The 15,562-nt window shown below is 42.5% G+C and overlaps 1 protein-coding gene across 4 annotated transcripts in view; it reads left to right on the top strand.

Moving 5' to 3' along the window:
- Positions 1–15,562, top strand: part of SMURF2 (SMAD specific E3 ubiquitin protein ligase 2) — a 118,806-nt gene that overhangs the window by 86,458 nt on the left and 16,786 nt on the right. For all 4 annotated transcript variants that reach the window (XM_077972510.1, XM_015120120.3, XM_077972509.1 and 1 more), the window contains 3 exons: positions 1,378–1,536; positions 9,171–9,366; positions 11,787–11,890. In XM_077972510.1, coding sequence (XP_077828636.1) covers positions 1,378–1,536; positions 9,171–9,366; positions 11,787–11,890 — 459 coding nt within the window. The remainder of the gene's footprint in view (positions 1–1,377; positions 1,537–9,170; positions 9,367–11,786; positions 11,891–15,562) is intronic.

Raw genomic sequence — 15,562 nt, 5'->3', positions numbered from 1 at the left:
TAGAAGTCAGAATCATTGCTTCGGCAAACCTAGGTCCCTGTGTGCCCATCACTGGTTTCACCCTGACTAAGGAGAGGTCATCTCAGGAAAAACATTTTTCTAGTTTAACTTTTAAAATGTGATTTTGATGAAATTTGTCATTACTTATAATTATCTGTTACAATTTCAATTTACATTAAACATGCTGCTTTTTTATTTTTCTTTTTTTTTTTAAAATAATAAAAAGAGGACCACAGGAACAGTTTTGCTGTCTAGATGCTTGAGTTTGCTTGGTCACTTTTAGAGTATGTCATTTCTTTGGTATTTACAGATGGCTCTGGCAGCCTAAAGTATTCATTTAAGGCTGGAAATGACCTGAGCATATCCTACATTGTTACATGCAATCTCAGTTATGTCACCAAAGGCAGTGACTTTTCTGGTGGATGACAAACAGCAATTTCAACACTTTGGAAGCTTCACTGAAAGATTTTTTTCTAACAGTGTAGAGGATAAGAATTTGCAGTACTATTGCCAGTTTATTATAGAGAATACAACTCTGGAACAGCCAAATGGAAGCAATGCTTAGGGCACAGTATGCGGGGAGGGCAAGGAGCTACCATGCCCTCTCTGGTCAGACCACTATCCCGGTACCTCAGTGTGTTCACCAACCTGGAAGCTGCTTAACTCATTCTTTAAGACGCTATAAATCCTTGTCTATATATACTAGTATTTTAAGAATGTGTAATATAATAACAATAGTCTTTGGTCCATTAAAAATCTTAGCTTTTCTTATTGCAGTGGTAACCCTTAGAGCACTCTTGGTAATGTATCTTAAACAGGTTCTTCATTGACTAACTACAGATTTTAGAATTGCAGCTTATTCTTTAAAAATATGCTGTGATTTTTTTCAGGATCATAATTTCAGTAACATTTCCAGTTTTGCTTTGTTGGAGAGCTTAAAATTAATCATGGGATGGACATTTTATGCAAATTTTATGGTATAGTAAAGAAATGAAGGGAAATTTTAGAGAGCATTTAATTCTTGATATCACTGACACTTGTAAAATTATTTCCTGTCAAACACGTATTGAAATACATTTTATGTTGGCAAATATTGTGATTGATTTTATATTAGTTTAAATCTGTATTACATTAAAGCCTAGGAACTTACTAAAAAATGTAGGCTATGTGATAAGTTTTTCTGAGCCATTTATGGATTGGGCTTTGAAGATGCGAGTTTGTTAAACCATTGGGAATTAAAGATTCCAGTTGAACATCTCAAGTTTCTGAAACAATACATTTTCTCAGACTTTGTGGAATTGTTCTGTGTCATTTACACTTGCTTGGTTGAGAAGGGCCAGCAATGAGGTATTTTTTATTTTATATTTGTTTTTGCAGGGATCTTAGCAACATCAATTGTGAAGAGCTTGGTCCATTGCCTCCTGGATGGGAGATCCGTAATACGGCAACAGGCAGAGTTTATTTCGTTGACCATAACAACAGAACAACACAATTTACAGATCCTCGGCTCTCTGCTAACTTGCATTTAGTTTTAAAGTAAGTTTTTGAAACAATACATGTTAAAATGGGAAGATCAAACAGATAGATGCTTTCAATAATAAATGTGAGGCTGGGTGCAGTAGCTCATGCCTTTAATCCCAGTGCTTTGGGAGTCCGAGGCAGCAGGACCACTTGAGGCCAGGGGTTTGAGACTAGCCTGGTCAACATAGTGAGACCTCGTCTCTATTAAAAAAAAAAATTTTTTTAAATTAAAAAATTAGCTGGATGTGGTGGTACATGCCTGCAGTCCTAGCTATTTGGGAAACTGAGGCAGGAGAATCTCCTGAGCCCAGGAGTTTGAGGCTGCAGTGAACTATGATCACACCACTCCAACTCCAGCCTGGGTGACAGATGGAGACCCTGTCTCTTTAAAAAAAAAAAAAAGAAAGAAAGAACATCTTCTTTCATCAATTGTAATTTACTTTTGTTGAGCAAAATTTATGTAAGAGTGTGACAAGGTTTACTCTGATATGAGTTTTTTAAACCTACTATGCTTTTAAGTAGGAACCTATCTTGGAATGTTAGGAAAAGGGTTATCAGAGGTGCCCAAGGTGGTCTTTTACAGAGGCAGTATCTTGACAGCAGAAGTAGGGGTTGAACAGGCTAATTCTGTGTTGCCATTGTAAAACAAAATTATTAATAATTTATATTAATGGCTAACACTTCAGTAGCACTTATTGTGTGCCAAGCATTGTTTTTTATACTTTACATGTGTTAGTAAGGCCAGGCATGTCGATCATGTTGTAATCCCGGCACTTTGAGAGGCTGAGGTTGGAGGATCACTTGAGCCTAGGAGTTCAAGACCAACCTGGGCAACATAGTGAGTCCTCTTCTTTCAAAAGAAAATTTAAAAATTAGCTGGTCATGATGGTGCGCACCTGTGGTCCCAGCTACTCAGGACACCTAGGTGGGAGGATCTCTTGAGCTCAGGAGGTCATGGCTGCAGTGAGCTGTGATTGCGCCAGTCATTCCAGCTTGGGCAACAGAGTGAGACTCTGTCTTTAAAAAGCAAACAAACAAACAAAAAAACTCCACAAATTAGTAATTTCATCCTCAGAAAAACTCCGTGAGTTAGCTACTGCCATTTTTACAGATGAGGAAACTGAGGCATAGAGGTTACATGACTACATATGTTGCCAGTGGTGAAGTCTGGGGTCAAACCCAGATGCTCTGGCTTCAGCTGCCTGTGAGGCACTCTCCTGAACATTGTGTGTGTATTTGCATCCTTTGCTTTTCTTTTCTCTCTAGCTGCCTCATTTCTTCTAATTCTGTTTATTAGCATTGCCTTCTGAAGAATGGGGGCAAGAGGAGGAAAAGAGAGAAGAGGAAACTTCATTACTAAGCAAAGTAGCAAAGTGTCTTTTTTAACACTTCTGGCAAAAACACTGAGAGTGGTATAGCAACAAGGATTTTAGGCTAAGAATACTTCATTTTAGCTTCTCTAAATGAATGGTGACGTTCATTACCTGCTTGGTCTTCCTCATTCACCTTTTGTAAAGTTCTTATTATGTGTGTTAAAATGTTAAAAACACAACAAAACAATAATATTCTTTAAAATGACTTCGAAAATGTCCTTGTTTCATTAATTTTTGGAGTTAGGTTAATAAAGCAAAAAATTTAAATGAGAACTGGCTACCAATTTTTTTAGGATAATAGGAGAAAACATTTAAAATGTGTATCTTTGGTTCCTCCTTTGAAATATGTATAATTATCCTGGCAGTCTCATTATGTCAGTAGATCTTACCTTACTGTAGATAGAAGACTCTAAAACCTTGCTTACAAATGAAGGTCGCAGGTATTTGAAAGCCCTAATGTAAAAGTATCTGAAGAAATAGAGAAGTATGCACTGTTTTTGTGCATTAGGATCTATATAGCCTAGAGAGCAAAATAAGTGTCATCTGCAGTCCACCCTTTGAGTAACACTGCTCTAGGGTGCTTGCCTGGTGGTGGAATTGCTATGTCATAGAATATTTCTGTCTTCAACGTTAATATATAAAGGCAACTTTTCTAAAGTGGCTATGCCAGTTTAGTCTTTTACCAGCAATATGTGAGTTCCTGTTGCTGCAGAAGCTTGCTGGTACTTACTGTTGTTGGACTTCGAAATTTTTGCCGTTCTGATGATGTTTAATGGTTTCCCATTGTAACTTTAACTTGAATTTGCCTAATTGCTGATGAGGTTGCGCACCTTTTTATAGGTTTATTGACTATTTGGATTTCCTGTTTTTGTGAAGGTCCTCTTCACAATTTTTTGCCATTGTCTGTTGAGCTTGAACAGTTTTTCTTTGGCCTATTGACCAGCTGCATCAACTGTTTTGTGAATTTGTATCTTTTTGCCCATTTTTCTAATGTAATCTTTATCTTTTAAAATTTGAACTATAAGTAAATGTTTTTAATACATTTATAGTTTTGTCTTTTACAGTGAAGTCATTAATCCATGTGGACTTTACTTTTGTGTATGGAATTTTTTTTTTTTTTTGAGATGGAGTTTCCCTGTTGTCACCCAGGCTGGAGTGCGATGGCACGATCTCAACTCACTGCACCCTCCACGTCCTGAGTTCAAGCAATTCTTCTGCCTCAGCCTCCCAAGTAGCTGGGATTACAGGCACCCACCACCACACCTGGCTAATTTTTGTATTTTTAGTAGAGACGAGGTTTCACTGTGTTAGCCAGGCTGGTCTCCAACTCTTGACCTTAAGTGATCCTCCTGCCTCGGCCTCCCAAAGTGCTGGGGTTACAGGTGTCAGCCTCCGTGCCCGGCCTAGGTTTTTTTAAAGGGCATATAGGGACAACAAATTGGATTTTGGGGAGATGATAAGGAATAAAAGATGTTGGAGCACTCTGCAGAGGGCTTTTGTTTTACTTTTGTATGATAATTGTTTGTTACCTTTCTGCTTCCCCTACTGGACTTTGAATTCCTTAAGAAGACCCGTATCCCATTTATTTTTGCTGCTTTAGTATGTAACATACCCAAAGTACTTGACAAATATACAATGATAATGAAGAGCCAGTATGGCTCTCTCAGAGGCCCAGGAAAGCTCCAAGAGATGGTTGTGCTTTATTTACCTCCTGCCTCCACGATCATCCCTTTAGGTCAAGCTTGTCCAACCCACGGCCCTTAGGCTGGGTCCAGGACGGCTTTCAATGCAGCCCAACACAAACTGGTAAACCTTCTTAAAAAACATTATGTGGGCTGGGTGTGGTGGCTCAACGCCTGTAATCCCAGCACTTTGGTAGGCTGAGGCAGGCGGATTGCCTAAGGTCAGGAGTTCGAGACCAGCCTGGCCAACATGGTGAAACCGCATCTCTACTAAAAATACAAAAATTAGGCCAGGCGCAGTGACCCACACCTGTAATCCCAGCACTTTGGGAGTCTGAGGCGGGTGGATCACAAGGTCAGGAGATCGAGACCACCCTGGCTAACACAGTGAAACCCCGTCTCTACTAAAAATACAAAAAATTAGCCAGGTGCGGTGGTGGGCGCCTGTAGTCCCAGCTACTCAGGAGGCTGAGGCAGGAGAATGGCGTGAACCTGGGAGGCGGAGCTTGCAGTGAGCCGAGATCGCGTCACTGCACTCCAGCCTGGGCAACAGAGCGAGACTCCGTCTCAAAAAAAAAAAAAAAAGATTCATAAGGTGCTAATTTTAAATTCTAACTGTTAATTTATTAATCTTTACATATCAGGATATGTTAGAACATTTTTTCTATTAATGTTTTATTTCTATTTTTTAAACATTTTTAAATTTGGGGGTTTTTGTTTAAATGAGTGTTAACGGAGTTTTGAATCGAGGTCTCTGAGCCATCAAATATATTATTACCTCATTTGGTAGATCTATTATGGTTTTTATTGTTCTTCTCTCTTGGAAATTTTTTGGCAAAAATGTCATTAGAATATAGATTATTGTTATTAGGCTAATTCTGAAGTGATGAAATTAGTTTAACCCTTATTTTGGATTTTAGGGTGCTATGATGTTTGGGTTATATTGTTATATAACCTAAAATATTTTTAGATGACTTTTTTTTAGCTAGTTTTTTGTTTTGTTTTGTTTTGTTTTTACTGTTTCAGCATTTAGGAAATGAGAAAGGCAGTACTGCATTATAATCAGGAGGAACTGGGCACAGTTGCTCACGCCTGTAATCCCAGTGCTTTGGGAGGCTGGGTAGGAGGATCCTTTGAGCCCAAGAGTTGGAGGTTACAGTGAGCTATGATCGTGACACTGCACTTCACTTCATCCTAGGCAACAGATTGTGACCCTGCTTATCTGAGCCAGATAAAATGTTGTGGGACAAATCGTGTTTTAGAGAGGAACGTGGTATTTAAGCTGAGAAGAATTGAGAATTAATATTTTAGGAGGAAGCAACAAAAGAAGTTACCTCTTCGAAGTGTATCCTGGTCCTGTTATATATAAATGTACGTTTTTAGGATATCTGGTTTGACTTAAAGCCTTTCTTATACAGACGCATTAATCTTCCTTAGCCCCCTTTTTTTTTTTTTTTACAAATCCCTCCTGCAATATTACTGTCATTATTCTCTTCCAAGGGGGTCATTTTACATGTTCTAAAGATTGCGTAGTTTCTGTGAAACCTCAGTATCTAATCTGTCAGTGACAGGATACAGTGTTGTTAAACTATTGCAAAACATTGTCATTGGAGTTTAGTAAATAACTTTGCCAAGGAAGCATATTCTTCTTAGAAAGCATTTTAGTCCGTTTTTTTTTTTTTTTTTTTTTTCATTTCCTTTGCTTGAAAAGCATGTTTTTCTAACTCAGTAACTGCCTTAATAGTAGCTATAGTAACTGACATTTTTTTTGCACTACCATGCTCTGAGTGCCCACGTCATCTGCATTGCAATCCTGGGCTACTTCCTTCTCACCAGTGAGAAAAATGGAGTGTCAAACAGTTATAAAACTTGTCCAGAGGTGCATAAAAGGTGCTGGAGCTGGGATTTGAACCACCCAGTCTGACTATGGAGGGTTTTTTTTTTTCCCTTCCTATTTTGATTCCTGTAACACTAATTACTTATTTCCCTTCCTTTGACTGGCATTGCATGAAGATATTCTGCCCTATACCCTTAAAGGAAGCTTTTCTTTTTAAAGAAAAAGATGGCTTATGGGCAAGGGGATTACAATTTGAGTCTTTTCCCTGCTTATCAGATTTACTTGATTTCAAGAAAATCATTTGCTTGTTTGATAGTCTTTAGACATTGGCAGAGGCCTAAAAGGATAGCAGACCAGCACCCCCACTGTTTCCTGGCCTGCACTCTCGCATCAGCCCTTACAGAACTGTCCCTTGCACCCTAGTACACCTGAAGAGACAGGCTGCTTTATTGATTAGTTAAATTTTTTTTTCCTGAGTGCATCAGGAACAATAGTTCCAGGCTAGCTGCCCTCATCCCAAAAGGATTTTCTTCTGTGTCAGTTTTATCCTTCAGCTCTAAGCCACCTTTCCATTTGCATGGCTTAGTCTTTCACAGGAGGCTTTGTGAAGAGGCTTGATGTCCACTGGATTTTTGAAAACCAGCCTCATTGAAATATATTGACATACAATAAACTGAATATTTAAAGTGTACAGTTTAAGTTTTGACATACACCATGAAACCATGACCACAGTGAAGATGGTGAACATATTCACCACCCCCAAAAGTTTTCTCTTGCCCTTTTGTGATTCCTTTTTCTGTCCTTCCCTGTGGGACTTCCACCCTGTGTTAGTTTCCCAGGGCTGCTGTTACAAAATACCATGAACTGGGTGGCTTAAAACGACAGAAATTCATTCTCTCACAATTCTGGAGGCAGAACTACAGGGTAAAGGGCTGACTCTGTAATAAGTGATAATGAGTTCCTTCCGGAGGCTTTGAGAGAGAATCTGTTCCATGCCTCTCTCCTAACTTCCAGTGGTTTCTGGAAACTTTGGTGTTACTTGGCTTATAGACAAATTGCTCCAATCTTTGTTTTCTGTCTTCCCATAGTCTTCTTTCCTGTATGTATGTATCCTAATTTCCCTCTTCTTATATAAAGGCATCAGTTTTTGGATTTAAGGCCATCCTAATCCAGTATGATCTTACCTTACCTTGATTATATCTGCAGAGACCTTATTTCCAAATAAGGTCAAATCCACAGGTTGACCAGATGTTGAGACTTCAGCATATCTTTTTGGGAGACACACAGCTCAACCCATAACACCCCATCTCCAGCCAACTACTGCCCTGCTTTCTGTCAGTGTATTAGTTTGCATTTTCTAGATAAATGGAATCGTGCAGTATGATTTCTTTTACTCACACAATCTTGAGATTCATCGCTGTCGTTGCATATATAGTTCATTTCTTTTTATTGGTGCTGGTATTCCATTGTATGGGTATTCCACAGTTTATTCATTTCTCTACTGATGGACATTTGGGTTGTTTTCCAGTGTTTCACTTTGACAGATAAAAGTATTATGAACACATATGTGCAAGTCTTTGTGTGGACATATGCTGTCATTTCTCTTGGTTAAATAAATAACCTAGGAGTAGAATGGCTTCTTTGGTGGAATCTTTTGCCATGTCCCCAGCCCTCCCAAATCGAGCAGCTCAGATTTTTGTTGAGTTTTGAGTTTCTTTAGATATTTACATATCAGATATATGCTTCCAAAAGTCTTCTCCTAGTCTGTGACTTGACTAGTCTTTTAGTTTTCCTAAACAGTGTCTTTTGAAGAGCAGCAATTTTCTTTAAGCCAGGGATGGTGTTGTGTGCCTGTAGTTCTGGCTACCAGGAGGCTGAGACAGGAGGATCACTTGAGCCAGGAGTTCAGGGCCAGCCTAGGCAAGACCCTGCCTCTTTAAAAAAAAAAATTAAAAATGGATGTTCTGTTTATCCATTTGTTCTTTCATGGATTGTGCTTTTGGTGTTATCTCTAAGAAATCATTAATTGACTAATGTATGTCATAAATTTTCTCCTGTGTTTAGAAGTTTTATGGCTTTAGATTTTACATTGATGTCTGCAATCCATTTTGAGTTACTTTTTGTATCTGATGTGAAATATACCCAAGTTCATTTTAAAAAATAAAATTATACAGTTTATGGAATGCATTTATGTACATAATCTATTTTGCTTTTGTGTGTATATTTAAAAAATCTTTATTATAGTATTTGTAACGGTAGGTAATATTGACTTGGCATTTTTAACAAAGCTATATTTTCTCTGTATGGTCATATGTTTTAGGTATAATATTTGGCCTGGTGAATAAAAAAGAAGGGATCCCTGCCAAGTTGCCATTCAGACTCCTGTTTGGCTCTTCCGGAAAGACAGCTTCTAGATAACAAGCCGTGTTTGGCACATGCCTGAGTTTTAAAGTGGGTGAAGGTTAACTCTGTAGGGGAAAATGGAAGCTATATTGGAAAAATTTGTCTTCAGAAGCTATATAAAGCTTTATGGATAAAATTCCATTATCCAATTCTATCAGTTTATGTGGACTGTGAGAAATAAACTTTGTAGCTGGTTTATTGCTGCCAAAAAATGTCAAGCCAAGTATATGTTCTACTAAGGCTTGGAAAATGATATAGCTAGACTTGCTTTATAATATGATGCTATTTTAAATCTATAATTGCAATGTTTAAAATTTGAAATACTTTAATAATAACATCTGTGTTTACTTCTAGTCGGCAGAACCAATTGAAAGACCAACAGCAACAGCAAGTGGTATCGTTATGTCCTGATGACACAGAATGCCTGACAGTCCCAAGGTACAAGCGAGACCTGGTTCAGAAACTAAAAATTTTGCGGCAAGAACTTTCCCAGCAACAGCCTCAGGCAGGTCACTGCCGCATCGAGGTTTCCAGGGAAGAGATTTTTGAGGTAAATTTACAGCCTTATTTTGTTTTATTATTTTTTTTCCAGAAACCCATTGTTTGCTAATACAAACCTTATTTTAAATTAGAGAGAAATTGTCCGGGCGCAGTGGTTCACGCCTGTAATCCCAGCACTTTGGGAGGCCGAGTTGGGTGGATCACCTGAATTTGCGAGTTTGAGACCAGCCTGACATGGAGAAACCCTGTCTCTACTAAAAATACAAAATTAGCTGGGTGTGGTGGCACATGCCTATAATCCCAGCTACTCGGGAGGCTGAGGCAGGAGAACTGGTTGAACCTGGGAGGCAGAGGTTGTGGTGAGCCGAGATTATACCATTGTACTCCAGCCTGGGCAATGAGAATGAAATTCCGTCTCAAAAAAAAAAAAAAAAAAAAAAAAAATTAAATTTATTTTATGCTCTTTTCCAAGAATACTGAGAGTACCCCTTCCCTTCCCTTCCCTTCCCTTCCCTTCCCTTCCCTTCCCTTCCCTTCCCTTCCCTTCCCTTCCCTTCTCTTCCCTCCCCTCCCCTCCCCTCCCCTCCACTCCCCTCCCCTACCCCCATCCTCCGCCTCCCCTCCCCTCCCCTCCCCCTCCCCTCCCCCTCCCCTATCCTCCCCCTCCCTTCCCCCTCCCCTATCCTCCCCCATCCTCCCCCATCCTCCCCCTCCCCTCCCCCTCCCCTCCCCCCTCTCCCCTTCCCCTCCCCCTCCCCTCCCCCTCCCCTCCCCCCTGCTCTCCCCTTCCCCTCCCCCTCCCCCTCCTCTTCCCCTCCCCCTCCTCTCCCCCTCCCCGCACCCTTCCCTTCCCTCCCTTCCCCCTCCCCCATCCTCCACCTCCCCTCCCCATCCTCCCCCTCCTCTCCCCCATCCTCCCCCTCCCCTCCCCCATCCTCCCCTTCCCCTCCCCCTCCCCCTCCCCCTCCCCTCCCCTCCCCTCCCCCTCCCCCTCCCCTCCCCTCCCCCTCCCCTCCCCTCCCCCTCCCCTCCCCTCCCCCTCCCCCTCCCCTCCCCTCCCCCTCCCCCTCCCCTCCCCCTCCCCTCCCAATCCCCTCCCCCTCCTCTCTCCCTCCCCCTCCCCTCCCCCATCCTCCCCATCCTCCCCCTCCCCTCCCCCTCCCCTCCCAATCCCCTCCCCCTCCTCTCTCCCTCCCCCTCCCCTCCCCCATCCTCCCCATCCTCCCCCTCCCCTTCCCTCCCCCTTCCCTCCCCCTTCCCTCCCCCTTCCCCTCCCCTCCCCTCCCCCTCCCCCTTCCCCTCCTCTCCCCCTTCCCCTCCCCTCCTCTCCCCTCCCCTTCCCTTCCCTTCCCCTCCCCTCCCCCTTCCCTCCCTTCCCCCTCCCCTTCCCTCCCCCTCCCCCTTCCCCTCCCCCTCCCTCCCCCTTCCCCTTCCCTTCCCTCCCCCTTCCCCTCCCCTCCCCTACCCTCCCCCTTCCCCTCCCCTCCCTCCCCCTTCCCCTTCCCTTCCCTCCCCCTTCCCCTCCCCTCCCCTACCCTCCCCCTTCCCCTCCCCTCCCCCTCCCCCTCCCCCTCCCCTCCCCCCCTCCCCCTCCCCTCCCCCTTCCCCTCCCCTCCCCCTTCCCCTCCCCCTTCCCCTCCCCTCCCCTCCCCTTCCCTTCCCCTTCCCCTCCCCTCCCCCTTCCCCTCCCCTCCCTTCCCTTCCCTTCCCTTCCCTCCCTTTTCCTCCCTTTTCCTCCCCTCTCACTCTCTCTTTCTCTCATTTCTCTTTCTCTTTTTGAGACAGAGTCTGTTGCCAGGCTGGAGTGCAATGGCACAATCTCAGCTCACTGCAGCTTCCACCTCCCAGGTTCAAGCGATTCTCCTGCCTCAGCCTCCTGAGTAGCTGGGACTACAGGCACATGCTTACTGTGCCCAGCTAATTTTTGTATTTTTAGTAGAGATGGGGTTTCACCGTGTTGGTCAGGATGGTCTCGATCTGTTGAGCTCGCAATCTGCCCGCCTCAGCCTCCCAAAGTGCTGGGATTACAGGCATGAGCCACTGTGCCAGGCCGCCTCTTTTTCTTTTTTTAAAAGAGACAAGGTCTTGCTCTGTCACCCAGGCTGGAGTGCAGTGGCATGATCATAGTTCACTGTAGCCTTGAACTCCTGGGCTCAAGCAGTCCTCCCACCTTAGCCTCCCAAGTAGCTAGGACTACAGGCGCGTGCCACCATGCCCAGCTATTTAAGAAAATTTTTTTGTGTGCAGATAGTTTCACTATATTGCCCAGGCTGGTCTAGAATTCCTAGCCTCAGGTGATCCTCCTGCCTCAGCCTCCCACAGTGTTGGGATTACAGGTATGAGCTACTGCACCTGGCCAAATTTCACCTTATTTAGACTTGAGTTTTTTGAGTGGATTGGCAGGGAGAGATTAAGTAATAGGCTAAAAGGAACTAATAGTAATATTGTATTAAAAAAATTTTTTTTCAGGAATCATATCGACAGGTCATGAAAATGAGACCAAAAGATCTCTGGAAGCGATTAATGATAAAATTTCGTGGAGAAGAAGGCCTTGACTATGGAGGGGTTGCCAGGTAAGGACTTGCTTGCCAGCTTATGACATATGGATCTTTGTACTTACCAATTTAAGATACTTCCTGTGGTGTAACTTTCTCATTGACATTTATTTTTTGGTATTATATTCCCTAATGTTTGTATTACTGAGGATATCCTAACAGATATATTCATAATGAGGTTAGGGTAATACTGCTACCGGACAAGTATTTTACAACTCCCCAGTAGATCATCTGAGTCCAGTGAGACTACAGGCCCTGTGTTTTCTCTATCTCTCTCCTTCAGCATGTTATTGCCTCTGCTTTACATTGTCAGGAACAGTTTTGAGATTTAAATGATACATAACCTGAACTGAATACTGGTTCTCTTTGCTTCCATTGATATGCCTTTTTACCTTGTTAAATGAATGTGTATGCATGCATGTGTTTATACACATGTACGTATCATGATGGTCCTCAGAATGCTTCAGTACAGAAAGTATAATGCTTCTGCTACATTTGTAACTCACAGGTCAAGTTAAATTGATTTTCTTTTTGTTTTTTGGAGACAGGGTCTCTCTCTGTCACCCAGGCTGGAGTGTAGTGGCACGATCTCGGCTCACTGCAACCTCCCCATCCTGGGCTCATGAGATCCTCCCACCTCAGCCTCCTGAATAGCTAGGACTACAGGTACAAGCCACCACACCCGGCTAATTTCTGTATTTTTTTTGTAGAGATGGGGTTTTGCCATGTTGCCCAGTCTGGTCTCGAACTCCTGAGCTCAAGCAATCTGTCTGCCCCAGCCTCCCAAAGTGCTGGGATTACAGGTGTGAGCCACCACACCCAGCCAGTGATTTGTTTCTGATACTATATTTACTACAAGAGTTCTTTACTAAGTGTGAAAATTTGTTTTATATAAATGCAGGAGAAACACTGTAGCTCTGTATTGAAATGTTCTAAGGATCATTATGATAATTCTGCTTTCCTTAATCTTAAATCCAACCAAAATTATGTTTTCAATAATTCCCGTTGTTATTTAGCATTACATGTATTTATAGACTTATTTTCATTCGTCACCTCTTAAACTTATGGATGGATAGTTTCTTTAGTGTGTATTTTAAAAAATAATCCCTTCCACATCATACTTAGGACTTGATGGTTTCTGTGGAATTTGTATTGCTTACTCATAACTAGAGTGAACGTTTATTGGGAAAACTTCATCGTCATCATCTAGTGGTGGCATCTGAGTACTGTAATTATATGTGTAGATCAATTAAGTAGTTTATTTTATTTAGTTAGTTTTTTAGAGACAAGGTCTCGCTCTGTCACCCAGGCTCCCTGGATTGCAGTGGTGTGATCATGGCTCACTGCAGCCTCGAACTCCTAGGTACAAGTGATCTTCCTGCCTCAGCCTCCTAAAGAGCTGGGACTATAGGCACATGCTTCCATGCCTAATAAAAAAAAATTTTTTTTGGCCAAGTACAGTGGCTCATGCTTGTAATCCCAGCACTTTGGGAGGCCGAGGTGGGCAGATCACAAAGTCAAGAGATCGAGACCATCCTGGACAACATGATGAAACCCTGTCTCTACTAAAAATTAAAAAAAAAAAAAAAATTAGCTGGGTGTGGTGGCACACACCTGTAGTCCCAGCTATTTAGGAGGCTGAGGCAGGGGAATCACTTGAACCCACAAGGTAGAGGTTGCAGTGAGCCGAGATTATGCCACTGCACTCCAGCCTGGCGACAGAGCGTGACTCCATCTCAAACTTTTTTTTTTTTTGGTAGAAACAGCGTCTATGTTGCCCAGGCTGGTCTCAAACTCCTGGCCTCAAGTGATCCTCCTGCGTCAGCCTCCCCAAGTGCTGGAATCACAGGCGTGAGCCACCATGCGTGCCTAGTAGTCAGTTTTTGTTGTTGTTGTTTTTGAGATGGAATCTCACTCTGTCACCAGGCTGGAGTGCAGTGGCGCAGTCTTGGCTCCCTGCAACCTCTGCCTCGCGGGTTCAAGCGATTCTCCAACCTCAGCCTCCCGAGTAGCTGGGACTACAGGCGCGTACAACCACACCCAGCTAATTTTTGTATTTTTAATAGAGACGGGGTTTCACCATGTTGGCCGTGCTAGTCTCTATCTCCTGACCTCGTGATCTGCCCTCTTTGGCCTCCCAAAGTGCTGGGATTATGGGCATGAGCCACTGCACCCAGCCCAGTTTTTTGTTTTTTAACCTTACTACTGTCAGGGTTTGAGCAGAATAAATGGAATGTGACAGTGATCTGGTTTTTCTGAAATTTATTCCATAGTAGAATCTCAAAGTAGTTGAGTTCTGCTCTTATTTGTGTTCTAAATACTTGGTAAAACAAAACAAAAATTCAGATTTTCTTTTTAAAAAACACACACACACCAAAACCACAAGACACATCAGATGAGTGTTATGTTGAGAAGGCTGCTTATGTGGAGATGTCACTTCTTTTTTTAATCTCTAGAGTAGTTTTTCAAATTTACATAATGGTAGTAATTTGATTTAGACTCCATCACATAGACTTTGGAAACATTTTCCCTTAACTAGTTTTAATACTATTCTGTATTTGCTCAAAAATATTATTCAATCTGTTTAATCCATAATACCAAAATATATCATTTAAATAACCTTCCCTAGCTGAGGAATGACAATAATTAAGACTAGAACTACATCTCTTAAGTCATAGACTAGTGAATTTCCAAAGTGAGTAACAAATTATCTTTTATACTTTGAAAAATGTGAAGGATTTAATAAATTCAAGGTGGTAGTACTTTTTTTTTTTTTTTTTTTTGAGACGGAGTCTTGCTCTGTCGCCCAGGCTGGAGTGCAGTGGCCGGATCTCAGCTCACTGCAAGCTCCGCCTCCCGGGTTCACACCATTCTCCTGCCTCAGCCTCCCGAGTAGCTGGGACTACAGGCGCCCGCCACCTCGCCCGGCTAGTTTTTTGTATTTTTTAGTAGAGATGGGGTTTCACCGTGTTAGCCAGGATGGTCTCGATCTCCTGACCTCGTGATCCACCCGTCTCGGCCTCCCAAAGTGCTGGGATTACAGGCTTGAGCCACCGCGCCCGGCCGGTGGTAGTACTTTTTATTCCAGGTTTTAAAAACATTGATTTACATTTGAAGTCAAGAAGTGGTATGGAACATACCCAAAGAATGCAGGTTTGCCCTTGAGTCCATACCTACACCAAATGCCTTCAATCTTTGCCCACTTATATTTTTATCATGGTATGTTTTAGGGTTTATACAGTGAAAGATAATGAAATGGATAATGAAGTGTCCTTACTAATACTACAACAAAATATACCCTTGTCCAAAATGAAGAGTAAATCAATACTATATTATATGTCTATATAAACTGGTATAAATCTGCCGTGATAGTAGACCAGGATAGTATAGATGACGTGGACTTTTTTTTTTTTTTTTTTTTTTTTCCTTTGAGACAGGGTCTCACTCTGTCACCCAGGCTGGGGTGCAGTGGTGTGATCTCAGCTCACTGCAGCCTCGACCTCCGGGGCTCAAGCAGTCCTCCCACTTCTGCCTCCCAAGTAGCTGGGACTGTGGGCACGTGCTATCAACCTGGCTGATTTTTGTATTTTTTTGTAGAGATAGGGTTTTGTCTTGTTGCCCAGGCCGGTCACAAACTCCTGAGCTCAAGTGAACCACCTGTCTTGGCCTCCCAAAGTGCTGGGATTACAG

Source organism: Macaca mulatta, chromosome 16 (genome assembly GCF_049350105.2).
Source record: "Macaca mulatta isolate MMU2019108-1 chromosome 16, T2T-MMU8v2.0, whole genome shotgun sequence".
NCBI classification, from domain to species: Eukaryota; Metazoa; Chordata; class Mammalia; order Primates; family Cercopithecidae; genus Macaca; species Macaca mulatta.
Note: the sequence above shows the minus strand (reverse complement) of the source record. Positions and strands in the feature narration are given on the sequence as shown.